Source organism: Acomys minous (assembly GCF_964271855.1).
Source record: "Acomys minous genome assembly, chromosome: 3".
Classification (NCBI taxonomy): Eukaryota; Metazoa; Chordata; class Mammalia; order Rodentia; family Muridae; genus Acomys; species Acomys minous.
Genome location: NC_140485.1, coordinates 145,147,533 through 145,174,675, shown reverse-complemented (window position 1 = coordinate 145,174,675; position 27,143 = coordinate 145,147,533). Strand labels below are relative to the sequence as shown.

Sequence of the window (27,143 nt, the reverse complement as noted above, 5' to 3'; positions counted from 1 at the left end):
GTTTGTTTGTTTGTTTTTCAAAGCAAGGTTTCTCTGTGTGTAGCCCTGGCTGTCCTGGACTCATTTTGTAGACCTGGCTGACCTGGAACTCACAGTAATCCATCTGCCTCTGCCTCCTGAGTGCCGGGATTAAAGGCATGCTTTACCACATCCGGCAAGTGATTTCCTCTTATTAATGTATTTCAGGATTCAGTTATTTATAACTGTGAGGGGTGAAAACTCTAGGGGCTGGAGAGATGGCTCAGAGGTTAAGAGCACCTGCTGCTTTTGCAAAGGGCCTAGATTTGGGTCTCAGCACCACATGGCAGCTCACTAACATGTGAAAGCCCAAGTCAAGGGGCTCTGGTACCCTCTCCTGGCCTCCATGGACACCAGGCATGTACACACTACACTTGGGTACATGCAGGCAAAACACTCACAAAGTAAAACATACACATCTTTTAAAAAACCAAACTACTGCCAGGCACGGTAGCACCGCATGCCTTTAATCCCTACGCTTGCTCGGGAGGCAGAGGCAGGTGGATCTGTGAGTCCAGGACAGCCAGGGCCACACAGAAAAACCAAAAGATAAAAAATAAACCTACTCTGTACACTACTGTGGATGCTACGCCAGCAGATGGTAATCACAGTTACCTCAACCACAAAAGCACAGCCATCACTGTCAGTAAAGGAATTAAGACTGTCCTGCTCTCATGACTTTGCATTAAACTTCTGCCTAAGGCTCCCCACCTTTTGTGTAAAATTAACTTGCTCTCTGCTCTTTTTCATGAGGTAGGGAGAGCACTGGTAGACTTGAGCTAAGCAAGACTATACCAAAGACCTATCTCTAGCTATTATGCCTTCTGACAAAATCTGTTAAAATATACCTCATAAAATGTACAGCAAGAAGGTATTCTTAATATACACAAAAATGTAAGCTTACAGAGGTTTTAGATAGTCCCTTTTTAAAAAAAAAAAAGAAAAATGAAAAATCTTTCATTGCAGGGAAAACTGTTTCTGAAAGTGGCACTGTGGGACTGAGAGGAGGGTTAGGGTCACCAAGGGGTCGAGGAGACCAAACCTCCCTGTTCTTTCTCCTGTGTAGACACTGAGCAGCAATGTCTTTTCATTTCAACAGCCGCTTACATCTTACCTAATCTGCCCACACTTGCATGTAGCTTAGCACAGAGTTAAGTCAGCTTCTGACTAAGCAGTCACATGACCACAGATAACAGCATCCATGGCTTTGGTTATGGAGAGCAATTCTCACTTAAGTTATAGGCAGCTCCAGCACAATAGATTCTTTCCCTAAAACTAGCGGATCTGACAAGTCCATTTGTATGTCTGCATCTTTCTTTTTCTCTTCATCTACTATACTTTCTTTTTTCTTTCCTTCATTCCCCCCATTCCAACTAAATAAGCATCACAAGGACTCAGTCTCAAGGTAAAGACTGCAGAGCTACAACGTCCAATATACTTTGTTAGGCAACAGCTCTGCTTCCCCCAGGGACAGGTCTTCATCTCTTCAGTAATGGCATCACTCCTTCGTTCTTTGAAAACTACATCAATTATACCAAGGTAATAAAAGTTCAGTGGAAATCTTCCACATAGCTCATTGCTTCACTCTACAATTTACCAAACTGTCTTTTGTCCCTTCACCTGCATGAATACATGGCCCATGCGCACCTGCTTAATTACATACACAAACAAGCATTACCTCTAAACTAAATCTAAAATTAATTTATTATCTTAAAGCATGCTGCAATTCCATGTGAACAGCTTTATATATGTATGAATTTCAATACGAATACAACTATCCTGAAACCTCATTAAAATGAAAATTATGGTGCAGGAAATCTAACATACATAAGAAAACTTTCAAGTTAAGCCCTGTGTTCTGTACAGCACTGGGCTACAGAAAATGGTTCTTGGCATTTGCCAAAACTCAGAACTTATACAGTTTGTTTTCATTAACAAGTATGATGGATTTCAAATGTAATGAGATTAACAAATGAATCTAACTTTATTATAAATTTGAAAACATTTAAGAGGAAAATGAGCTAGTAAGTAACTTTGGAAAGCACGGGTTGAGTGGAGACTGCAAGACCAAATAGAGGCGAACACTGTGGGATTAAAGTCTAAAATTCTGAACCCGCTTTGCATATACTCAGGGTTTAATACATATGAACACATGAATATCCTAAACCAGGTTTCTCTGTTGGATGTTGAGAGCAAGAGTGAAGGTAGGCTGAACCTTGTGGAGCCGGCCAGGTGGTGATGCCCAAGCCGTTAAGGCAGAGGCAGGTAGACCTCTGTGAGTCACTTACGGATTCGAGTTCAAGGCCAGACTGGTCTACAGAGGGACTTTATGCACACAGACTTCCTCGCTCCATCTGCTGAGAGGGCCTCAATCTAAACCGAAGTTTGCTGCTCGGGCTCGTCCCCAGAGCTGCTCTGTCATCTTCCCAGCACCTCACCTTATTGTTTTGAGTCAGGGCCTCTCGCTGAGACTAGAACTCACCCACCAGGCAGCTGGTCCTCTGTCTCCAAGTCCCAGTGCTGGGATTGGGATTGCAGCTGAGTAGCTCCAGCTGGCTCTCTATGTGGAGTCTAGGATCCAAACTCACAAGCACATGTTGTGTAGCAAGCAAGCATTTACGCATTGAGTCAGCTCCTACGCCATTGGTGGCTTTAAAACAGTTCCAGGAGATGGCTGCTGCTCTTGTTGAGGACCAAATTCAGTACCTAGTGCCCATGTGGAATAGCTCACAACTGTCTGTATACAAATGTGGTCTACAAACACACACAAATAAAATTTTAAAATATTTCAAAACTGTTTATAAACCTTATTTCCCTACACAGAAAGCAGAATTCTAACACAGTAGATAACAAAGTTTTACGGGAATGTTTTGAAATGTCCTGTGACACACAATATCCTAGATGCACCTTGCTTGGTTCAGTCAGAAAATCAACAATTATACTGTTTGCCACTGTAACTGTTTCTAACAGACTAAATTTACCTCCTTCTGTCATTATTCATGGCTGCTCCTCAGGAATTCACAGAAAATAGAACCTTATGTAGTAATACACCAATAACAAAAACTTCAGGAGTAAGTGGCTAAATTACCTTAGGTAGACAGGTTCATTTTATTACACAAATAAGTACCTATGAAATGATCCAGGATGAAACCTAACTCTACATTGCCGGAAGGCTCCAGGAGAATGAGTTACAACTGAGTTCTAACATTTCTCTTTCTGTACTTTTTAAAACTTTCCCACTTAAAAGAAGAAAAAAAAACTGGGTGTGGTAGTGCACACCTTTAATCCCAACACTTGGGAGACAGAGGCAGATGGATCGCTGTGACTTCGAAGCCAGCCTGGTCTACAAAGTGAGTCCAGGACAGCCAAGGCTACACAGAGAGACCCTGTCTCAAAAAAAAAAAAAAAGAAAGAAAGAAAGAAAGATAGATAGTTAGATAGACAGATAATCAGTCACTTCCAGGCAGTGAGAAACCTTCAATCCCAGAACTCCCCTCAAATCTCACCACTTGGGGGTAGAGCTCCCAACAGCTGCAGGACAGCCTCATTATACAGCAAGTTCAAAGCCAGCCTGGGATAGAATGGGATTTTGTCACATACACCAAATAAAAAATTTTTAATAGAAAAGTTTTAAAAAAAAACTAATATTTCCAAAAGAAACACTTATTTTTCAATATAGAACCACAACAGGCATGACGCAGCTAAGCACAGAGGCAAGCAGGCCACTTCCGTTTATCGCTGCCTGCACACACCTTCCTTTACATACAGAAGAGTGCTGCACTACAAAATCATACACATTGTCTTAAACTCACCAGCTAAAAGGAACACTAATTATAGTAACCTATATTTACCACAATCCCAGGAAACTCTGAAATGTAACCTGGTTAGTTCTGCTCGGAAAATGACCTATTGCTAAAGCTGCAGCATACAGCATACTGCGATTTCCAACAGCGACGTTGCCTTCAGAAGTGTGTGCCAGATAGGAGAAAAAGCAAAGACAAAGGCAGTGGACTGAGCAAAGATGTGGATTAAGAGAAGTGAAAGGTAGGAGTTCCCCTTTCCTGCAACTAATGACATCACTGAAGATGTCACAGCCAGATTTTTTGTTTGTTGTTGTTTTTTGTTTTTTTGAGACAACGTTTCTGTGTGTATCCTAGACTCACTTTGTAGACCAGGCTGGCCTTGAACTCCCAGAGGTCTGGCTTATAGGCTGTCACAGCAGATCGCACTGGCTGAGTCACGTCTGTACCACTCCCGAGGCTTCTGCTGTCGTGAATATGTTTCTTAGCATTACTTCACAAACTTCCTGAATCGAGTCTTTAAAAAGTGATCGTAACAAAGACTAAGCCACACCATTCTTTTTACAATGCCCTTTTCTTAAAGCATTCAAATGTAATGTAATTTTTCCAGACAGTATTTCTCTATGTAGGCCAGGCTGGCCTCGAACTCACAGAGATCCACCTGACTCTGCCTCCCAAGTACTGGTATCAAGGGCGTGCGCCACCACTGCCTGGCTAAAACCACTGATTTTTATGTGTGTAAGGTATGTGCATACTTATATAATCCTCGACGTGAGGTGGCTGAGGCAGAAACCCAGCCCAGCCTTCACAGGAGCCACAAGCCACGGCCTGAAAAGTCTCAATTCTAGGCAATCCTGGGCTACATGATAATCTAAGATAGAGTAGGCTACAAAACAAAATCCTATTTCAGAAACAGACAACAAAAGACAAACTTTCACAAATGGTGTACCAAGCAACATTCCCCTGGTTACCAACAGGAAGCAAAGGCAGGACGGTGCAAGCGGAAGCCAACCTGGGTGACACGGCAGGGAGACCTGGAGTCAGGGATGGAGCTAGGTGCTGGAGCGCTTACCTAACTAGCATGAAGCACTAGGTTAGATCCCAGCACTAGGAAAAGGGAGCAGAGACCTGCAACCTGGGCTTGGTATACGTCTCCTCAATGCCCTGCCTGTCTCTGTAATGCTAGGAACCAAATCCAGACTGCACTCTGTGTAAGTTATCTACCACTGAGATGCATTCTCTGACAAAACTTTATCATTTTCTAGAAGAAATTTTATTTTGGTAAATCCTACTCATAAACTGAAGAAGAGACGGGCGTGGTGATGCACGCCTTTAATCCCAGCACTGGGAAGGCAGAGGCTGGCAGATCTCTGTGAGTTCGAGGCCAGTTGGACTACAAATCTGTCTAGGACAGCCAAGGCTACACAGCGAAACCCTGCCTCGAAAAACCAAAATCAAAAAACAAAAAAACAAATAAACTAAAGAAGATTTTATTTGGTATAATTATATATACCAAGTAGATATAATATTATATATAATGTAACAATTAAAAAGAAAGTATACTTCACACTGATCAGGTCCTCATTCAGCAGCCTTCTACTCTAACCTATTTTCTCTTTCTCTACTCAACACGACTAAATATTGAGATCCTAAAAGCTTCTTCAAGCACAAACAAATTCAAGTATTTTCTATGAAACATGGGAGTTTTGTTAGTACAGCACACAAGGCCCCTCCATATATGTGTATATGTATATAAAGTTTACACACATAGTTAACGTATGTGCATTAGGGAAGAGAGATGGTTCAGCAGTTAAGAGTACTGGCTGCTCTTCCAGAGCTTGGGGCGTGGGGCTCTGACTACCCTTTTACAGGTGTCACATATCAGATATCCTGATATTTATGTTACAATCCATAACAGTAACAAAATTACAGTTATGAAGTAGAAACAAAATAATTTCATAGTTGGGAGTTGGCATGTCATGAACTGTATTAAATGGTTGTCTTCAGCACCAGAAAGGTTGAGAATCAGTGATTTAAAGACTAAAATATCAAATTAGTAAGCCACACAACCAACATACTGAAAGTTGAACCTAAAAAGCATCTATTAGCTGTCCAAAAAATAAGCGAAATATGATCACGTATTTTAAACATTTGTCTTAAACCCGTGACTGGACAAAGCTCAGCAGAGGCTGAGTTTAACTTGTGAGGCTTGGTCTTCATGTCCTGGATACAAAGTAACGAGTGAATGTAATCTTTTAAAATGCTCCAGTGGGGTTTGAAGGACCTGAGCCCACAACCCAACTCCCTACAGGTGGGACCAGCGCCTGAAACCTCCCAGGATTATGTTAGAGAGCATAGCTTCAGTAACATAAGACTTTGTGTTGGGCTGGAGAGATGGCTCAGTGGTTAAGAGCGCCGCCTGCTCTTCCAGAAGTCCTGAGTTCAACTTCCAGCAACCACACGGTGGCTCACAACCACCTATGATGTCATCTGATGCCCTCTTCTGCAGATAAAGCACTCATATACACTAAATAAAACTTTTTTTAAAAAAAAACTTACTCTAGAAATACAAATACATGAGGATTTTACTTTTATTTTTTTAATGTATTTTATTTACTTTTTTATCAACCCAGGCTGGCCTAAAAATCACTATAAAGAGCAGGGAGGCCTTCAGTGCAGAGATCTGACTCTGCCTCCTGAGTGCTAGGGTCATAAAGATGTGCCATGAAAAATATTATCTTCATACAATTTATTCTGATGCAGCTTTTCCCTCTACTAACTCCTCCCAGATCTTCCCCAGAAAAGGAAGGAAAAAGCCTCCAAAAAAACAAAAATCAAGAACTACAATATACAAGACAAAGACAAATAAAATACATAAACAAAGCAAAACACACACACACAAAACAAAACAAAACAACAACAAAAAACCCTACCAGAGATAACTTTGTGTTGGCCAACCACTTCTGAGCTTGAGGCCTACCCAGAAATAGTTAATATAGCACGTGAGACTCCATTGAAGAACAGTAGCTTTTCCTTTGCCACCATGTATCAATTGCAGACAGCTTCTAGGTTAGGGAAGGAGCCAGTGTCCACTTCCCTCTCAGCCATAACCCCACATTTCTACACTAGAAAGTTTCAAAACTACCAGACATAGCCCAGCCAAAGGGTCTGTTTCTCAAGAATTCTTTATCAATAGTTAGAGGCTGCTCTGTAAAGAAGAAATCAGCCCCTTCGCCTCCACATTTCTTTTTCTGTAAAAAGCTAAATCCAACCCAAAAATACCAAATGGCAACTTGGTTTCAGAAGCTTCCACAAAATAAAAAGGAAACTCTGTAGCAAACATACTTTATATTTCTTGGTCAACACAATCAAATTTGCTTAACTTTTACAATATATACTAACTTCAAAGGTGGATGGTTTTTTTCATTTTTCTAATATTAACATTTTCAGTTGTGAGAGCTTCTTGGTTTTTGGTAAGAAACCCTATCTGAGTCTCCTCCGCAGCTAAGGAGGCACAATTCCTCCTCTCTGTACAGCCTTACAATGAAAGCACTGGGGCAAAGGGTAGGAAGGATCAATGACAAAGGGTAAGAGAAAATAGACAACAAAACAGCAAGAGGAAGGTCAAAGGAAAGAGAAAACAACCCCTCCTGGTCATGACAAATTTCAAAGTAAAGTCAGACCCCTCAGCAGTGATGCTCCTCAGAAGCACCAGAGTCCCATGGGAGAATTGCTGACTCTAAAAATTACTCGGAACTATGCTTTACACTCACTTAAAATAAGTATTAATTGTGAAAGAATATAGCTTTCTAATCCTGGTCCTCCGCCTCCCTTCCTGGGAATATAGGTACGTACCCAATGCCCAGTTCGTAAAGAAATCTTAGTAATTTCGAAGTCTCCCCCCCCCCCACGTACACTATCAAATTGACTTAATTACTCCTCCTAGCTTTAGTTATGGCAGGTTAACAGGTAATGTCCTAACCAGGGCCAAGCACCCCACTTCCTGTTCTCTGGGCAGCCTGGTCCCTCTGATTGCTGGTATCTGTCTACTCACTAACCATATCTTTGGTCCTGGTCCCCATGTTTCCTGGTGTCTGTGTACTTACTAACTATTGCTTTGGTCCTAATGAATGAAAGCTTAAACAATGTAACTCTTCCATTCACTTACTACAATGTATCTACAAAGATGTGAATAAAAACTAAGGTGTTAAGGCCAGCAGTGGTGGTGCAAGTCTTTAATCCCAGCAGGCGAATGAACCTCTGTGAGTTCGAGGCCAGCCTGGTCTACAAAGAGAGTCCAGGACAGCCAAGGATACACAGAAAAACCCTGTCTCAAAGGGAAAAAAAACAAAAACAAAAACTGAGGTGTAAATACCCTCTACCCTGGCACTAGGGAGCCCAAAACCAGGTAGATCCGAGCTAATCCACAGCTAACCTGGTCTACATAGTGAGAATCAGGCTAGCTAGGGTGACATCATGAGGCTGTCTCAAAACAGACATACACAAAATAAAAAAACCACACACAAATCCTCTAACTTCAATTCCACTGATTCTATAAACCCTACTATATGTATCTTTACACCTCCGCCGCCACCCCCCCACCCCCCCACCCCCGTGTTTTTTGAGGCAGACACTCCTAATACATTTATTTGGACAGTTCATTAATGGTCAAGTCAATTGTAACGCCTCTTTACAGTTTTAGCTTCAAGTAACTCAAAACAACATAAACCTTCAATCGATTATTTAAATCAGAGTCTTCTATCGTTGCTCCCTATCTTACACACACACACACACACACACACACACACACACACACACTCGCACACGCTCGCACACACTTTCAGCTCTCAGGCAGCTATTTAAAGTGCTTGCTTACCTTGAGTCTCCGCTGCCATTCCTAACACTTTCTTCATCACTGTGTCCATTCATTGTAAATATCAAGAAGTTTTAAATATAACACAAGTCTCGGGTTAATAAACGATGACTATAAATGCTGACTTCCTCAGATATCAAAATTTCAAAGATGAATTTTCTTCAACATTCACGGATTTCCTGGGGGCCCTCTTTGAGTCACCTGGGGAAAATATATTAGCAGTTAAGAATATTTGCTATAGGGAAAAGATGTAGCTAGGCCATTAACTAGAGGTGGCAAGGAAGACGTAGGAGCCTTTTACTTACAAGAATGTACATTCTTAATTACTTACTAAAATTTAGCTAATGCTATTTTGGCAGAAAGAATCTAAAGATATGCAGGGCAACAAAGTTTTCCAGACTAATTGCTACTGTGTAGCATTATTTATGTAGATTACTAAAACCAAGTGGTACCATGTAACATACATACACGTAGGGAGTGGAAAACGCTACTTGGTAACTTCAACAAATAAAGTGAATTTAATGAAGCCCTAATTCCTATGGACCAAGAACTTCATGTTCCAGTAAGGAAAGTTTTTAATTTAAATGTTCATATTGAGAAAACTGTAGTAAAAAGTATCATGATCTTAGCAAAAATGCGAACGTCAGAATAGGTGATTTTTATAAGGTAAATCAATGATAGAGTGAAAGAAAAAAATCATTTTATCCAGTGTGATACTTAGAGATGCCTCGAAAAACAATACAAAGAATATACATTGTATCTTATTTCCAAGGCATGCGATGGGGGGGGCGGGGGGATGCCAACACACTGTATATCCATCCACCTCTCAAGATTTTCACCAGAGGACTAGAGTCACCTACAAGCCAACCACGAATAAACAAAGGAGATCTCTGGCAGGGGAGGGAGAGGAAGAAGCGGGGGAAGAAGACGTCAGATCCTTCCCCAGCCAGAAAGTACCAAGACACACACACACACACACACACACACGGAGCAAGCAGAGTTGTCTTCCGACTCCGGCAGAGACCTAACTCTCTGGCCATATCCCCGCACTACAGAACAGAGGGGACAAGCAGGCTGCTGCCACCTCCGCGGGGGCCCCACTCTCCAGGACCTGGAGCAGGATCTCGAACCTGCAGAGCTCAAGCTCCATACCTCTGAGAGGACAAGGTGATCTAGAAGCCAGGAGCACCCAACAGTAATCCTTGACGTTAACTATTAATTCCAGCCTCCGGGGAAAGCGTGCCCCAAGTCCTCCAAGCCTCCTTCTCTCCGGAAAAGTCTGCGCGCTAAGAAAAGTTCACTTCGCCTGGGCGCTCTTTCCCTTTCACCTTCCTCTCGCCCCTCAAGATGGCTTTCCCCGTCCGCTGGACTTCCTTTCCAGCCTCGCCTCCTTTTCTCCGCCTCACCGTCCTGCCCTAAGTTCTGCTCCGAGGGGCCCCCCCGCCCCGGGGGACTCAGGGCGCTCCCGCGCCTCAACAATGAGAAGCCCCCCGAAGTCGCCCGGGTTTGCAGCAGCCTCCCTCCCGGCCGGCCGGGCGGTTGCCCGGGCTCCGGCTAAGTTTGCCGGGCGAGCGGGCGGGCGAGCGGCGCTGCGCGGGGGCCACCGCGCCTCCTTCTCCCCGCAGCCGGGCGCCGCGGCCTCCTTCCCGCCTCCCCGATCCCGCAGCCCGCCGCGCGCCCTCCCGGGCTCGCCCGGTGGCGGTGGCCGCCGCCGGCCCCCTCCCCCTCGCGCTCCCACGTGCTGGTCCCCGCCGCGCGCCGGGCAGCGCCGCCAGGCCGCCGAGGATGCGCCGGGCCGCTCTCCCACGCCCCCGGCGCCGCGCCGGGCCGGGCCTCGCGGGCCTCCCCGGGCCTCCCCCGGGCCTCCCCGTCCCTTACCGGCGGGCGCGGGGCAGAGGGGGTGGCGCGGGCAGGCGCCTCGGGCGGAGGATGCCCCCACGCGGGGGGGGACCCGCGATCCTGGACTCCCAGGCCGCGGGACCCGCGCCGCGGACGGCGGAGGGGGAGGGGAGGCTGCGGGCGGAGACGCGCGGGGGGCTGCGAGCCGGTGTCCCGCCCCGCCGATCAGTTCATCTCCGGGCGCCGAGGCCGGAGCGGGAAGTACCGAGGGCGCCTCCTCAGTCCGCGCTCCCGCCCCGCCGCTTATCGGCCGCCGGCCGCCGCCATGACGCCGAGACCGCGAGCGAGCGAACGAGCGCAACCGTCTCCGCCGCGCGGCGCCGCCGAGGTCGCCGTCGCCTCCGCCTCCCGAGCGACGTCACCGCCTCGGCTCACTCCCCTTCCCGGCGCGCGGCGGCGGTAGCGGTGGCGGCGGCGCGCACGCCCGGCCTTTCCGCGAATGCGCGAGCGCGGGGCGGGGCTGCGGGGCGCGCCCGGGAGGTGGAGGGGGTGGGGTGGTGGTGGTGGTGAAGCTGCCCGGTGCTGGCGAGGGTCGGCCAGGGCACGGGGTGTGGCAGGGGCTCCCAATCCACGCTACCGGTGGCGATGGGGGGTGGGGGGGAGGGCTCCCGGAGAAGGGCGCTCCTGTCACTGAGCCACCGGTGCGCAGGGATCGGGGCAGAGGCCGGGGACTGCCTGCGGTGGATGTCGGCAGCGCGCACCGAGTGTCCCAGAGTTGGGCAGGAGCTGCTGCGTCACTCGGGCGGCCTGGGAACCCAGCTATTGGGCAACCGTGTCGCCTCCCGTTGGGTTCCTCGCCCCGGCGACCTGCGGCTAAGTCTCCTCCCGGGCGGGGCACTTATGAGCGAGGGAAAATAAGAGTTCTGGCTGTTGACGTCCCGTGACGCTACTTGATTCGTGTGTGGGTAGCCCATGCCTAGTTCATAAAAGAACTTTTACAACACTGCCGGCTAGGGCCCTCCCTGGAGGGCGGGTGGAAGGGTGCCGTGCAGAACTGGGCACAAGAAAGGCCACTGGCGGGGCGTTGGTAACTGTCTGGATCCAGGGTGCTGCAACTGAGTTGACAGTTTCTGTCATTACTGTATCCGCGGGCCTCAGTATGTCGGAAGCAGGATCTCTTCAAGCATGGTGATGTAGCAATCTATGTACGGTTTTGTAAATTTTGTTTTTATTATACTTTTTTGGTTTTGAAAGAGCATTTTATTATGTAGCCCAGGGTGGCCTCAGGGTGATCTTTCCAAGTGTTGGGGTTACAGGCATGCGCCACCACACCAAAGCTGACTGTTTTTCCAAGTATTTGGAACATTTTTTGTTGTTGTTTACTGGTTTTTAAATCAAAATTCTTTCTGATTTCATTTTTCCGGTCTGCAAATTTTATAGAGGTTTGGTTTTGTTTTGATTTGTTTTAAGACAGTATACAACCCAGGCTGGTCTTCCACTTCTCCATCTACCTGCCTCAGCCACCGGAGTGGTGTTTGTGGGATTACCGGTGTCCCCACCATGTGGAACTAATTTTGAAATTTTTCTAACTTATTTGAAATTACATTTGCTGTAGAGGCCCTCCTTCAAAGTCAAATGAGTTTGATTGTCATATTCTCCAAATGGTTCTTAAGCTATCTGGAAATTGTCTAATAAAAATTTTAACGTTGAAGCTTTACGTTTTGAATAAAATCATAATATACTTCATTGCTCTGTAAAATTCTTCGAATGACTTAAGAATATAGAGAAATACAATGTGTAAAAACATTGCAACAATCTTGCCTATTCGAGTCTTAAAGGCAAAAGTACATTTTGGATACTTGTTAGCTGTGTGATTACAGTCCCAGTTTCAGGGTTTTCCAGGAAACAATCTCTTTACATTTTCTTTCTTGTTAGTGACTATGTGTGCGACACAGCACACGTCTGGAAGTTAGAGACAACGTGCAGGCATTGCTTCTCACCTTCCACCGTGTAAATGCAAGAGATAGAACTTGTATCAAGACTCGGTGGCAGGCGTCTTTACCCACTGAACTATTTATAAGTAAATAGCAGAAATTCCAGAAAATTAGCATCAATCATAAAAGGGTTCGTTTTGTTTATTTTTCTGCTGTTAAATTTCCGTTTGTAGCGGGTGTGGTGGCACACGCCTTTAATACCGGCACTCAGGAGGCAGAGGCAGGCGGATCACTGAGTTCGAGGCCAGCCTAGTCTACAAAGCAAGTCCAGAATAGCTAAGGCTACACAGAGAAACTTTTTCTCAAAAAAAAGAACAAAAACAAAAACAAAACAAAATTCTGTTTGTAATACTTAACAGTCATTTGGGAGAGGATGGCATCTACAGAGTAACACATGATTGTGTGAATCCTCAATTCTGATACCTTCTCCTAGTGGTGACTGCCAGTGGGTGTTTGCAATGGTTCCTCTTCATTGTCAACCTGATTGGATTGAGAATTATGGAGGAGATATGTAAACAACTGGATGTATTAAAGAGGTCGTTTCCAAAGGAAAAATAGATTAAGGTGCCCACCTTCTGCTTGCATCCTAGTGGGATGCTGTGGAAGTGTGTGGTGAGGCCTCCGTGGAGAAGGGACACATTGGGCCTGTGCTTTGGAAGAATATACCTTGGCTCTGGCCCCAAAACAATTAGCCAAAGAAATCTTCCTATAAATTGGCTTTCTTGGGGATCTGATCATAGTGACATGAAAATGACCCCACACACTGTCTTGAGTAGCTACACTAAGAAACACTTTCAGAAGAGTAAAACATGTCCCAGATAGAAAAGCTAATTCATTCTCTTCTAACCTTGTGAATGCCGATGTAGGAATAAACACATTCTTTCCCCTACTCAATACAGAGATGGTCTGACTTAAGACAGTTTCCGTTGCTATTTTTTTTATTTTTTTGGTTATGTGAAATTGACACACATTCTGTAGGAACAATTTTTTAGTTTTGAATTTTTTTCTGGGCTAAAGAAATGCCCTATAAGGCACAGTGCTTACCCGTAGACCCTCATCCAACTTGAGGTCATAAGGTAGACAACTCACCCTCAAGCAGCACTATTACTGAGTTTTTTCATTCTGTAGGTCACATGTGCTATATGCACTTTTCACTTAAGGAATATTCAATTTTAACCTGTGACAGCAACCCAAGTGCCTTGCCAAACAGGAAGAATTTTCCAAATGTCATGTGTAAATTTACAAAGTTCTTTGATAGGCTTGTGAAATTTTAAGTCATAGTAAATGTGACACAGTTCCACTTTTCTTTCTTTTTTTTTTTTTTTTAAAGATTTATTTATTTATTATGTATACCATGTTTGGCCTGCACACCAGAAGAGGGCACCAGATCTCATTATAGATGGTTGTGAGCCACCATGTGGTTGCTGGGAATTGAACTCAGGACCTCTGGAAGAGCAGTCAGCGCTCTTAACCTCTCAGCCATCTCTCCAGCCCCAGTTCCACTTTTCTAATCATAATTTTATAAGCGTGACTGTTTCCAGCATTAGGCAGAACAGTTTCCTCAGAACAGATGCCCAGCACTGCATCCCACCTCTCCCAACCTCCGTGGTGTTTGGAGAACCTCCCACTTCATTCTGACACCCATCTCAGCTCAGCCATCTTGATTATTATATTTGGGGATTTTGACTGATAAGTTATTTTCTCTTGTGTATTCTTACATTCATTTGCTTTGTGTGTGTAGGTCAGAGAACAACTCAAAAGAGTCAGTCCCTTTCTTTCATCTTTTGGGTCCAGATCAAATTCATGTCATCAGACTTGGCAAAAACTGCCCTTACTAGTTGCTAACTAATAAATCCTTTTCTAAGACATGGATGCCTGTAGGAAACAGAGCCTCCCTAGAGTAACTAGCATGGCTTTGATTCCCGAACATGATGCCCCTGAGAGTTGGAACTACCAGCTTGCATGATTCTACCTTTTTAAATGTTAAATCCTTAATGCCAATAAAATTTCAAATGGAAAGTCCTTAAAGATGATTCTAAGAAGCCAATGGGTATAAAATCTCATAGGCATTGGAAAAATATAAAAGAATAACTTCTTTCAAAATTAAATGTATATATATATTTCAAGAAAAAGATTCTTAAATAGCTAACCTCAGATTACCTCACCAGTGTTGCCATGCCTTCCTTGTCCAAGTACCAACCATTTCATGTAAGATATTTTGTATTTTTCCTTCTTACTCCCTACTAATGTTCTACTAATAGTTTAGGAGCCTATTTCTTCTTTATATCTTTCCAAACCTCAGCATAAGTTTTAGGTTCCATTTTTATAATATATACATATATTTGCACATATGACTACACAAGTACATTATGTGAATGCACTTCTGTAGTAACATATGCAAAACATATAACTTGTGTAATTATATATGCAAACACATGTGTATTTCCACACACCTTATCAATGCCTGCTACCAGTCCTTGTAGGCATTTGATACTATATACACATTTCTTCGGGTCATTGGAATGTTGTTTTTATTGTACAAGGTTACAGTACACCTGTCTTACAGACCTGTCTGTGACTTAAGTAAATAGCCAAGACTGCTGGAATTGTACAGACAACCCATAGACCTGTCCACTTTCTTGTCCTCCTTTTATGACATAGAATGGGTGTTCTTTCAGTGCCGTAGATCACTGCATTGTCACATAGTATTTGCTCTGTGTCTTCACTGGGGTTTTATTGCTGTGAAAAGACACCTTGACCTCAGCAACTCATATAAAGGAATTTATAACTCTTATTAAGGAATTTGCATTTAATTGGGCCTGGCTTACAGTTCAGAGGTTGAGTCAGTTATTGTCATGGGCGAAGCACAGCAGCACACAGGGAGACAGACGTGGTGCTGGGGAAGCTGAGAGTTCTACATCTTGATCCAAAGGCAGCCAAGGGAAAACTGGATTCCACACTGAGCACAGCCTGAGCACATGAGACCTCAAAGCCCACCACCACAATGACGCACACACCCCCGCATGGCCATACCTCCTAATAGTGTCAATCCCCATGGGCCAAGCATTCAAACACTTGAGTCTATGGGGGCCCTACCTGTTCAAGCCACCACAGCTAGTGACTCTAAATTTAGTCAAATTGACAGGGAAGATTGACCATCACAGTAAGGGACCATAGAAAAATACATTGTGCTGAGAGACTGAACAGCAACTGAGAGGGTCAAAGCAGACAAGGCTATTCAGGGACCAAGTAGATTGTGCACAAAAATAGGAAACCATTAAAGGGATTTTATCTTGGTGGTAACTAAGCAGGATTGATAAACTGAAAGTTGTACTGTAGATAAAAATACCAAAGATTAGGATGTGCAGAGTAGTTAAAATATAGAGGAATTTTAATTCAGAACATGGCTGCTCTGACAAGAGATCACATCCAAAGACCTTCTAGGTCAGTGTAATCTGACTGGAATACAGACAAATCTTTTTTAACCATCACACTTTTTTTGTTTGTTTTTTGAGACAGAGTTTCTCTGTGTAGCCTTGGCTGTCCTGGACTTACTTTGTAGACCAGGCTGGCCTTGAACTCACAGTGCTCCCCCTACCTCTGCCTCCCGGAGTGCTGGGACTAAAGGCGTGTATCACTACTGCCTGACCACACACATCTTTAATACAGGAGACAGAGTCAAACAGATCTGAGTTCAAGGCCAGCCTGGTATACAGCATGTGTCAGATAGAGAAAAGCTTAGGTCCAGGCGTTGTGGGTGACGCCTTTAATCCCAAACAATGAAGGTAAAGTTACTTTGTAGAAGGAAGCACTGGAAGAGTTTTAGGGAGAGGTTGAAAAGGAAGACAAGCTTAGACACAAGTGAAGACAGAAGGAGAAGGATCCAGAGGGTTAGAAAAGATTGCTGGACTTAGGTGGAGGCCAGCCAAGCAGAGCAATTCAGAGGCCAGGAGAAAAACCAGATTGTATAAGTCAGCTGGGAGAGAAGTTTAAGGCAGAACAGCTGAGCTGAACCAGCCAGTCCAGAACTCAGTAAGAACAAGAAAGGGTAAACTTATTCAGCAGTACGTCTCAGAGGCGGAAGACATTCTAGGCCTAGGTCAGATTATTCGGAGACTAGAAGCTTCCAGGACTAGGCCTAGGTTAGCAGACAGAGACAATGACTTTCCGAGATGACAGTTGAGACAGGCAGATAAAAGTTCTTTTTACAATAAAATACTCCAAAATTAGTCAGAGGCTTTTGCAGATAAAAGAAACCAGAGAGGACATGTTGGCCGAAGGAAGTGGGAGAGCGGGGGAGTGAGTGAGTCGGAGGAACCATAGAATACACTCCCTGGGGTTGGACTGAGCATTCGGAGGAAGAGTGTGTGTGTGTATGTGTGTGTGCACGTGTGTGCGTTTACAGCTGAATGGTGGCAGCATACACTTGAATGTCAGTGTATGAGGAAGTAGACGAGGAGTTTGGGAGACCATTGATCTGGTATTTACTGAAGTTCTGATGCCTTCGAATCATCTAAGCAACTTCTGAGGAGAAGTATGGACCCGGGAACAAGCCCTAGGCTCACCGCTCCGGGTTATAGTCTATTACCTCGGGGACGTCACAGCATTGGGGGGCCTGAGGGAGCTGGCCGTGTCCCTTCTAAAATAGAAAGCTGGCAAGTATAAGGGAAGACTACACTCTCGGGTACACATGAGACTGACGTTGGAACAGCTGAGGTGCTGGGCAGAGGAAGCCAAGCTGGAGGAGCTGCGGTTCCCAGAGGGCTGTGCTCTTCCAGACAAGTGACCAAGTGCTTCAAGGAAGGAGTGGCAAACAAATAATGGCAAATGCCATTGTGAAGTCATGTGAAACAGACCTGGGAAATGTCCATTGAATTTGGTGACGTGATGGTCATCAGTTGCCATAGCGAGAACTGTTTTGGTTGGGCAATATGGCCATAAGCTGGATGGAAATGGAATGTGGAAAATGATAAATAAATGGAATGGATCTAAACTTCTCACAGGATTTGACTTTTAATTGGGAAGGAATATGTCTTTTTCTGTTATTTTAAATATGTGTATGTGTCTGCATGTAGGCAGACGCGCATGCCTGCAGGTACTCATGAGCTGCAGTCATAGGCAGCTACAAGCCATCTGACAGGCTGGGAACTGAAAACATTTAGCCACTGAGCCATCCCTAAAGCCTGAAATGTTTCTTTTTTATCTTTGAGAATTTTGATTATTTACTTTGATAAAAGACTTAAGTTGTTCCAAAAACAGAAATACACACACACACACACACACACACACACACACACACACACACACACACACACACACAGCAGGGGTAGAAGGATACAGACACAGTCTTTCTGTGTAGCCTAAGCTTGGTAGCATCACATAGGCAGTCCTGCTACTATAGCCTGAGGCCTGAGAGAGCTGGTATACCTGCCACAAAACTCCCCGTTCCCTCTCTCCCTGCCTGTGAGGATGAACTTCAATTGTCAACCTGACACAACCTAGAAAAAGGCCTCACTGGATGTTGGTCTCCATTGGTTGGCCTACAGTCACGGGGCAGGAGACAGGGCTGTCTTCAGTGAGTTGATGTGGGGTGACTCATCCCACTGTGAGTGGCACATTCCCACAGGAGGTCCTGAACATGCAGAAGTGGAGAAGTCCAGCCAAGCACAAACATGGAAGCAAGCGAACATGCATGTATGCACTCTCCCTCTGTTCTTGACTGTGTGACCATAGCCAGTCCCTCAGTCTCCGGCCACTGCAACTTCCCAGAAGTGATGGATTGTAATCAGGAGTGTGGGGTGAAATAAGTGCTTTATCCTCTCAGTTGCTTACTGTCCACATGTTACCACAGCAACTGAAATGAAAGCCCTTCTTTTTGGAAATTTTATTTTTGGGTTTTCAAGACACTGTTTCTCTGTGTAGCTTTGGCTGTCCTGGAACTCACTCTGTATAGACCAGACTGGCCTCGATCTTATAGAGATCCGCCTGCCTCTACCTCCCAAGTTCTGAGATTAAAGGTGTGTGCCACCACCACCACCTGGCATTATTTTTATGTCTATTGTGTATGTGTGTGTCTGTCTGTGTGTGGGAATATGCATGTGAGTAAAGCTGCTCATGGAGACCTGCAGGCCCAAAGACATCAGACCTGGAATTACAGGCAGCTGTGAGCAGTCAGACATGGATGCTGAGACACAAAGTCAGGTCTTTTTGAGGAGCAGAATGAACCTTTAACCATGGACTTCTCACTCCAGGCCTCTTTCTTTCCTTTTAATAATTTTGTGTTTTTACCGTATAGCCCAGGCTGGCCTAAAACTCATAATCTTGTGCCCCAGCCTACGGAGTGCTGGAATTACAAATGTACACAACCATTCCTTCTTCTGGCAGATAATAATCTTTTGAGATAAAGTTGAATATATGAAAAAAGAGTTAGGTATAAGAATTGGTTGCACTGTCACATGGTAGCGCAAGCCTTTAATCCCAGCACTCTGGAGGCAGAGGCAGGTGGATTGGGTCTCTGTGAGTCTAGGACAGCCAGGGCTACACAGAGAAACCCTGTCTCAAAAAACCGAAATAGAAAAAAAAAAAAAGAAAAGATTCAAAAATATTCATCACTAAAGAAGGTAAATATATGAATTTTAAGTATGATTTATGCAAGTATGTTTCCTATATTTTTAGACTAAGGAAATGAACAAAAACTAACATTTTAATAATAGCAACATGGCTGTTCTGGCAAGCAATCACATCCAAAACATTTCTCAGTCTATGTGATAGGGCTGAAATGACATACCTTTGATCCTTCTGGCTGAAATACAAACACTCCTTTAGCACACACCTTTAATTACAAACAGTGAAGGTAAAATTAGTTTATAGAAGGAAGCAGCCGTGTTGGAAAGGGTTGTCTAACTGAGGAGCAGACAAAATGATGAATCAGAGAAAGATTTGTCAGATTGAGTCAGAGATAAGATAAGCCCAACTCATGTGAGAAGAGGACAGGAAAGAGCGGCTACTTAAGAGCAGTAGGTGGAGAGAAAAAAGAGGGTTTGGTTTTTTTTTTCCTCTTAACCAAGACAGTTTTACAGAGACAGGCTGCAGAGAGAGCAAGCTAGAAACAGGTGAAGATAGAATGAGCCAGAGAATGAAAAGGAGCCAGAATATTATAACATATTGCCAGAATTAGTTTGAGGCCAGGCAGGACAATTCAGTTGGAAGCCAAGAGGAGCTACTTTGAACCAGTCAGATTTGGAGAGGAGTTTTGGCCAGAACAGCTGAGTTGATCCAGCCAGTGAGAGTTCAGAAAGAGCTAGAAAGGCTTTGGAATGACTCTTGTCCCTTCATCTGAGGAAATAAAAGCAGCAATTACATTTATGTTTACAGGATATGGCTGGCAGGCTCATCTGAAAAAGTCTCAGGCATTTGAATACGTGGTCCCCGGTTGGGGCCTGTTGGGGAAGGCTTATGAGGAGGAATGACCCTGTAGGAGGTGTGCCCCTGGGGCTGGACTCAAAAGTTTTTTGGGTTTGTTGTTGTTGTTTTGTTTATTTATTACATATTACATATACAGTGTTCAGCCTGCATGTACGCCTGCACTCCAGAAGAGGGCATCAGACCACATTATAGATGGCTGTGAGCCACCATATGGTTGCTGGGAATTGAACTCAGGACCTCTGGAAGAGCAGACAATGCTCTTAACCTCTGAGCCACCTCTCCATCCCCAAGAGATACATTCTTAAGGTTTCTAGATGGAAGTGTATTAATTAGAGTTCTCTAGAGAAAGGGAACTGAGAGAGAGAGAGAGAGAGAGAGAGAGAGAGAGAGAGAGAGAGAGAGAGAGTGTGTGTACATATATATATATATATGTATGTATATTTTAGAGGCGCTTACAAGCTGTGGTCTGGCTAGTCCAACACTGGCTGTCTCCTGACAGAAAGTCCAAGAATCCAGTGGTTACTTGGTCTGTGATGCTGTGCGTCTCAGCTGTTCTTCCGGAAGGAGGGCTCCAATACCAGGGAAGGAACGAACTTGCCAGCGACAGTTAGGGCAAGCAGGCAAAAAGCAAAAGCTTCCTTCTTCCCTGTCCTTTATATAGGCTGCCACCTGAAGGTGTGGCCCAGATTTAGGGCGGGTCTTTCCACTTTAAATGATTTAAAATAAATAAATCCCTGACAGGGGTGCCCTCCCATGTGGTCAGGTTAACCAAGGACAGCCATCTCATAGAGCAGATTGCCAGATCTGCTGCAAATCTGACCAATTTGACAGTTGCCAGCTTTCCTTTGTGCCCATCCCCTGTGGCCTGAGAATGTAAGGACAGGATGTAAGGACAGAAAATGAGCAAGCGCTTGAGGTAGAAAGAGTCCCCCAAGGTGCAGCTGACGGAAGGTACACTAGTTCCTCAGGCCCCTCCAGAGCATCTTCCACTGCCCACCCCTGAGTCTGACACACACACACACACACACACACACACACACACACACACACACACACACACAGAGGAATCAATATATATGTATATATTGATTCCTTCACTGTCTACCAGCAGCCACCAGCCCCAGAAAGGCCCATTGTGTATAAAGATATCACTAAGGGTCAAGCAGCCATGCCTACTTATCCCCTTATTTGACTTGAGGCTGAACCGGAGAAGAATGCGGAAGGACAGGGGCCCAGCTGTTGCTAAGAAACTAAAGTCCAGATGAACTGACATCTCACAGTGAAACCTGATCCATTGTGGTCTTAGGCTTTAGCTGAACACAAAAGGAATCTTCCTAAGAGAAAACGGGCAGGCAGTCACCACAGCAGAGCGCTTGTGCGCCTCAAAAAGCCCGGAGTCTGCAGACCATGAACTATCTATACTCCTCACGCATAGCCCATCCATCCTCCAATATGGAAGATTCTTCCTTTCCCAAGTTCAGCATCTGCAATGTCTGCGCTCCGGACTAACCGTGAAAGACCCTGCAATGGGATTTCAAATTAAGCCGTCTTATGGAACTTTTATTCTCCCGGCTCAGTTGTCTGGGAGGCTTACCGTCTCCTTCTGCTAACCTAGGCCCAGTACTGGAAGCTTCTAGCCTCCACACAATCTAACTTAGGCCTGGAATGTTTTCAGCCTCTGAGACTTACTGCTTAATAAGCTCACCCTTGCTTGTTCTCACTGAGCTCTGGGCTGGCAGGTTCAGCTCAGCTGACTTATTCAATCTGCCTTCTCTCTGGGTCCAGAATTGTTCTGCTTGGCCTCAAAATAACTCAGCAATCTGCTCTATCTTGTGGCTCGGTCAGTCTTCACATGAGCTCTCTCTCTGCAACTTGTTTCTCTGTTATTGTCCTGGTAAAAACCTCCTCTCTCTGTAAAACTGCCTCTTAATTAGCTTCCCGTTCCTCTCTCTTTTCATGAGAGTTGGACGTGTCCTATTCTGTCAGATCTTCTCTGATTTGTCATGTTTCTGCCACTCAATTAGACATCACCTTCAAACTTTAGTGCTTCCTGTTACAAACTAACTTTACCATTGTTTGGTATTAAAGGTGTGTATCACTACACCTAGATCTACGTTTTTCTTTACCTGATACTTGTTCTATACCAGGCTGGCCTTGAACTCAGATCTGTTTGTCTCTGTCTCCTGGGTTAAAGGCGTGTTTGTATTCCAGCCAGATTACACAAACCTAGAAGATCTTTGGATTTGGTCTCTTGCCAGAGCAGCTATGTTCCAAATTAACATTCTTCCACAGTCTTAGTTACTTTTCTCTTGGTGTGCTAAGACACCATACCAAGTCAACTTCCAAAAGAAAAATTCTATTGGGACTCTGAGTTCTAGAGGACAAGAAAGGCCTTCAGGGAAGAGCACTTGGCAGCACGCAGAGAGGCGTGGTGCAGGGGCAGAGGCGGAGAGAGTACAGTTTCTCTGTGTAGCCTTGGCTGTCCTGGACTCGCTTTGTAGACCAGGCTGGCTTTGAACTTACAGCAATCTGCCTGCCTCAGCCTCCCAGAGCACTGGGATTAAAGGAGTGTGCCACCATGCCCAGCAAGATTACATCCTTAACCAGAAGAATAAGGCAGAAAGAGAGGTAACAGGGAATGGTGTGGACTTTTGAAACCTCAAAGCCACCCCCAATGACACATTTCATCAGATAAAGCCACACCTTTAATCAATCCTTCCCAAACAGGCCCACCAATTGGGGACCAAGCATTTAAATATATGAAGCTATTTGGGCTACTCTGATTCAAACCACCGCACACATATAGCCAGATTTTCTAATAACTGGTTAGCAATGGTTCAGTTAGCTCACGCCTTTGAAGCTTCAAGCAACCTGTTCGCACATATCACATTTCTGATAGACATTCTAATGCTAATTACTGGCCCTCAAGATCTGGGTGGCTGCCAGAGAAGCACAGTCTAACATGGAAACTTTGCTCTACCTAATTTAAAGTTGGTTAATTAAAAAAAAAAAAAAAAAGAATGCTGAAGTGGGCTGGAGAGATGGCTTGAGTTGATTTTCCAACCACATGGTGGCTCACAACCACCCATGCTGAGATCTGGCGCCCTCTTCTGGCCTGCAGGTGTGCATGCAGCTGAAACACTGCATATATAACAAATAAATAAATCTTGTTTTTAAAAGTGCTGAAGCTTGGGCTTTGGCAGAAAGGAGGGAGGTGGATTTGAGGTTCCAGGCCTGGGGTCAAGGGTACCACAGGCAAAGAGAGTGGAAAGGGGTGGGGGTGGGGCGACAGGACCGAAGATGGACTAAGAGGACGTGGCCTGATGAAGGAGACCCAGCCCAGGTTGGACCGATTTATTGGCAAGTAACTCGGGTTATGTAGCTGAGAGATGGCTAAATAGCTCAGAGGGTTGAAATCTGCCCAAATCCAGTGCTTTGAGCATGTAAACAAATCATAGTCTTAGTGTGTGGTTATTTGTAAAACTGCTGGCTGAGGAACAACTAAGACTTTACTAATACATAGATGAACATTTATTTATAAAGTTCTTCACACAAGCATACGTTCTTGTTGAGCTGGTTTTAAAAACACAGCACCAGTCACAAAGGATGAGCCATCTGACAGGCAGGAAAAAAACTCTGTGCTGATTGTCAAAGAAGAAAAGATAAATAAATAAATAAATAAATAAATAAATAAATAAATGCAACAAAACAGCTGGGCAGTGGTGGTGCGGCCTGCCATACCAGCACAAGGGAGGCAGTGTTGAGGCCAGCCTGATCTACACAGAGAAACCTTGTCTAATTTTTGGTGTTTTGAGACAGGGTTTCTCTGTGTAGCCTTGGCTGTCTTAGACCCACAGAGATCCACCTACCTCTGCCTCCCAGAGTGCTAGGATTAAAAAAAAAATTAGGGGGCTGGAGAGATGGCCTAGAAGTTGACAGCACTGCCTGCTCTTCCAGAGGTCATGAGTTCAATTTCCAGCAACCACATGTTGGCTCACAACCATCTATAACAAGATTTGTATACATAATAAACAAATATTTTTTAAAAAATCAGAGTGTGAGCCCCCTCCTCTGATTTCCAATGTTTCTGTAAATTCACATTTCTTTTAGCCTCACTAGAGAACCAATTGAACAATATGTAGCTCAGAGATGGTGAAAGCCCAGGAACCGCAAAGAAAGGGCGTCTGAGCTGCAGGGGAAGCCAGCCTTAAGCCGACTGTAAATTCTGTGCTTTGAGTTGTGAAAATCAGCGTGGTTCCCAGTACAGAATCAAGAAGATCTGTAGGATGCCTGGTCCTTTATGGAAAAGTCTAACAGCCGTTGCTGTTGAAGGGTCACATCTCTGTGTTAGCATTGTCTGTGTCCACTGTAGCTCTAGGATAGATAAGGTCACTGTGTGGCTAGTGCTCCTGCTCACCCTGTGACTCAGCCCAGTCAAGTTTGCAGTTTGAAACTAGCTCCTGGCTCCATCTCCTACATATATCCTACAAATTGACTACAGAGATTAGCAAATGCTGCCACTTGGGACTATTTCTTTCCTTTTTTTTTTTTTTTTTTTTTTTTTTTTTTTTTTTTGAGAGCTGGTTGTTAAAACATTTACACAATGGGTGGTAAATTTGGCTGCAGCATACATTTAGATTAGGTCCTTTACACAAATGTATGTATTGAAGTCCTAATCCCCAGTTCCTCATAATTGGGTAATCAGAGCCCTTGAAAAGGTAACTGACTTGAAATGAGGTCATTATGGCAGATTCTAACACAATATGAACTGTTGTCCTTTTGTGAATTGAACCCTGGTCACTGGTGCACAGGGAAGGCCCCCAGGATGAACCATCTAGGGTTAAGGACAAAGCCTAAAGTAAACCACAGCCTAATGACACCTTGATATTAGACTTCTAGCCTGTAGAAATAAGCAGAGTCAGTGTCACTTTTCTAAGCCAGCCAGTCTGTGATACATTGTCAGAGCAGCCCTAATAGATAGTTACTGTTAGTGACCCAAGAAGGTCAAAATTGCCCCAGAAGTTTGATCTACCGAGTGTCCACACAGCCCAACCTAGTTGCATATTGTTAACACTTACATCACATACTCTTGAGTGCCAAGCAAGACTTGGGAATTCCTTAAAGACCAGTTTCCCTAGAAAACAAGCCAAGTTGTAGGACAGAGGTATGTATCAGGCCACACAACTTTTTTTCCTCTCCTTTTCTATACCTGACTTGGCCTCACTGCTACAAAGAAAAAGCAAGGTAACAAGTTGAAGGGTACTGATGGGAACTTTCTACGGATTTCTAAGTGAGCCAGTGAGGTGACACCCTAAGCTCCCCAAGTTGTGTTCAGTACTTTTAAAAATATTTATTTAGAAGCAAGTAGTATGACTCTGTTACTCCTTGTCTAGTGTGATCTCTGGTCTTTAAAGTTCTTTGTGGTTTGGTGTAGACTATTTCTTAACAAGAAAAAGAACTGGTCAGAAGCGGATTTATACCATATAAGAATGGAATAATTGCCAGGTGTGGTGGCACATGCCTGTAATCCCAGCACTCGGGAGGCAGAGGCAGACAGATCACTGTGAGTTTGAGGCCAACCTGGTCCACAAAGTGAGTTCAGGACAGCCAAGGCTACACAGAGAAACCTTGTCTCAAAAAACCAAAAGAAAAAAAAAAAGAATGGAATAATCAGAGCTGGAGCGATGGCTCAGTGGTTAAGAGCACTCACTGCTCTTCCGAAGGTCCTGAGTTCAATTCCCAGCACCCACATGGCAGCTCACAACTGTCTGATGCGTTTTCTGGTGCGTAAATGTAATGTAGACAAAGTATCCATATTCATTAAATAAATAAATCTTTAAAAAAAGAAGAATGAAATAATCTTGTGGGTCGTGGTGGTGTATGCCTGTAATCCCAGCACTCTGGAGGCAGAGGTGGTGGGGGTGGGGGATCTCTGAGTTCAAGGACAGCCTGGTCTGCAGGAGTGAGTTCCAGGACAGTAAGTGTTACATAGGGAAACCCAGTCCTAAAAAACAAAACTAAAAGAAAATAATAGAAGAATCCTGAGTCCTAGGGAGGATAATTTGATCACTAGAGTGAAGAAAAGCATGCGTAAGGATGTGAACCCATTCATCTGATTTGACGCTCAGCTGGTCATGAGTCTCTCTGGCCTTTGGTCCCCTGGTCTGCAAAGTAGTGGCAGAAGAGACAGGCGATGGAGTCCCTCACAACCCAGGTTCACCTAGGCAACCATGGCAGAGACAGACATCTCAGTTCACAAGTAGGCAAGGCTGTAACAAGGAGGAAGCCACCCTGACTCAGTGATCCTCGTGTCTTAAGCTTGGGAAACATAGTTCATTTTTCTTTCTTTCTTTTTGTTTTTTGGATTTTTGAGACAGAGTTTCTCTGTGTAGCCTTGGTGTCCTGGATTTGCTTTGTAGACCAGGCTGGCCTCAAAGTCATACTTTAGGAGTGCTGGGATTAAAGGCATGCGCCACCACACCCGGCTGGGAAACATGTTTCATTTGTTCCCACGGTTACATTAATCTATGACCAGGAAGAGATGACCTCAACCTTGTCTTGCCTAACTGGAGTAAATAACAAATGTCCACAGTTGTGTTTGGAAACTCTGATATTAAGAGTCTGATTTTAAGAATCTGAATTGAGCCAGGTGTGGTGGTGCACGCCTTTAATCCCAGCACTCAGGAGGCAGAAGCAGGAGGATCTCTGGGAGTTGAAAGCCAGCCTGGTCTACAAAGCGACTCCAAGGCGATGCCAAGGCTACACAGAGAAACCCTGTCTTGAAAAAAACAAAACAAAAGACTCTGAATTGTAATGTATGAATCAAGCAGATATCTGGCACACAGTATGCATCAGTAGCTGCCCCTTCTGGATATGCTAAATAATAATAATAATAATAATAATAATAATAATAATAATAATAATAATAATAATTCCTGTAAAACAATTAACTTGTCCAGGATAGCCAGGGCTATTACACAGAAAAACCCTGTATTGAAAAAAAAATCAAATAAACAAACAATAAATTTGTTATATGTGAATTAAGATTTAATTATTTGTTTTTTAAATTTTATTTATTTAATTACTTCATAGCCTAAACCTAGCCCCTCCCCCTTCTCCTCTTAGTCCCACCCTCAAGCCCCCCCATTCCTCCCTCTCTTCCTTTTCAGAGTAGGGGAGGCCCCCAAGGGACAC

At 44.4% G+C, this 27,143-nt stretch overlaps 1 protein-coding gene across 2 annotated transcripts in view; it reads right to left on the bottom strand.

The window, feature by feature from the left end:
- Nucleotides 1-27,143, bottom strand: part of CHD1 (chromodomain helicase DNA binding protein 1) — a 99,258-nt gene that overhangs the window by 59,254 nt on the left and 12,861 nt on the right. Inside the window, exons 1-2 of one of the 2 annotated variants that reach the window (XM_084777808.1) lie at nucleotides 10,570-10,880; nucleotides 8,695-8,892 (exon numbers count right to left, since the gene is read on the bottom strand). In XM_084777808.1, coding sequence (XP_084633934.1) covers nucleotides 8,695-8,747 — 53 coding nt within the window. In that variant the 5' untranslated portion in view covers nucleotides 8,748-8,892; nucleotides 10,570-10,880. Of the gene's footprint in view, nucleotides 1-8,694; nucleotides 8,893-10,569; nucleotides 10,881-27,143 lie in introns of those variants that run through there. The other variant, XM_084777807.1, reaches the window with a different exon arrangement.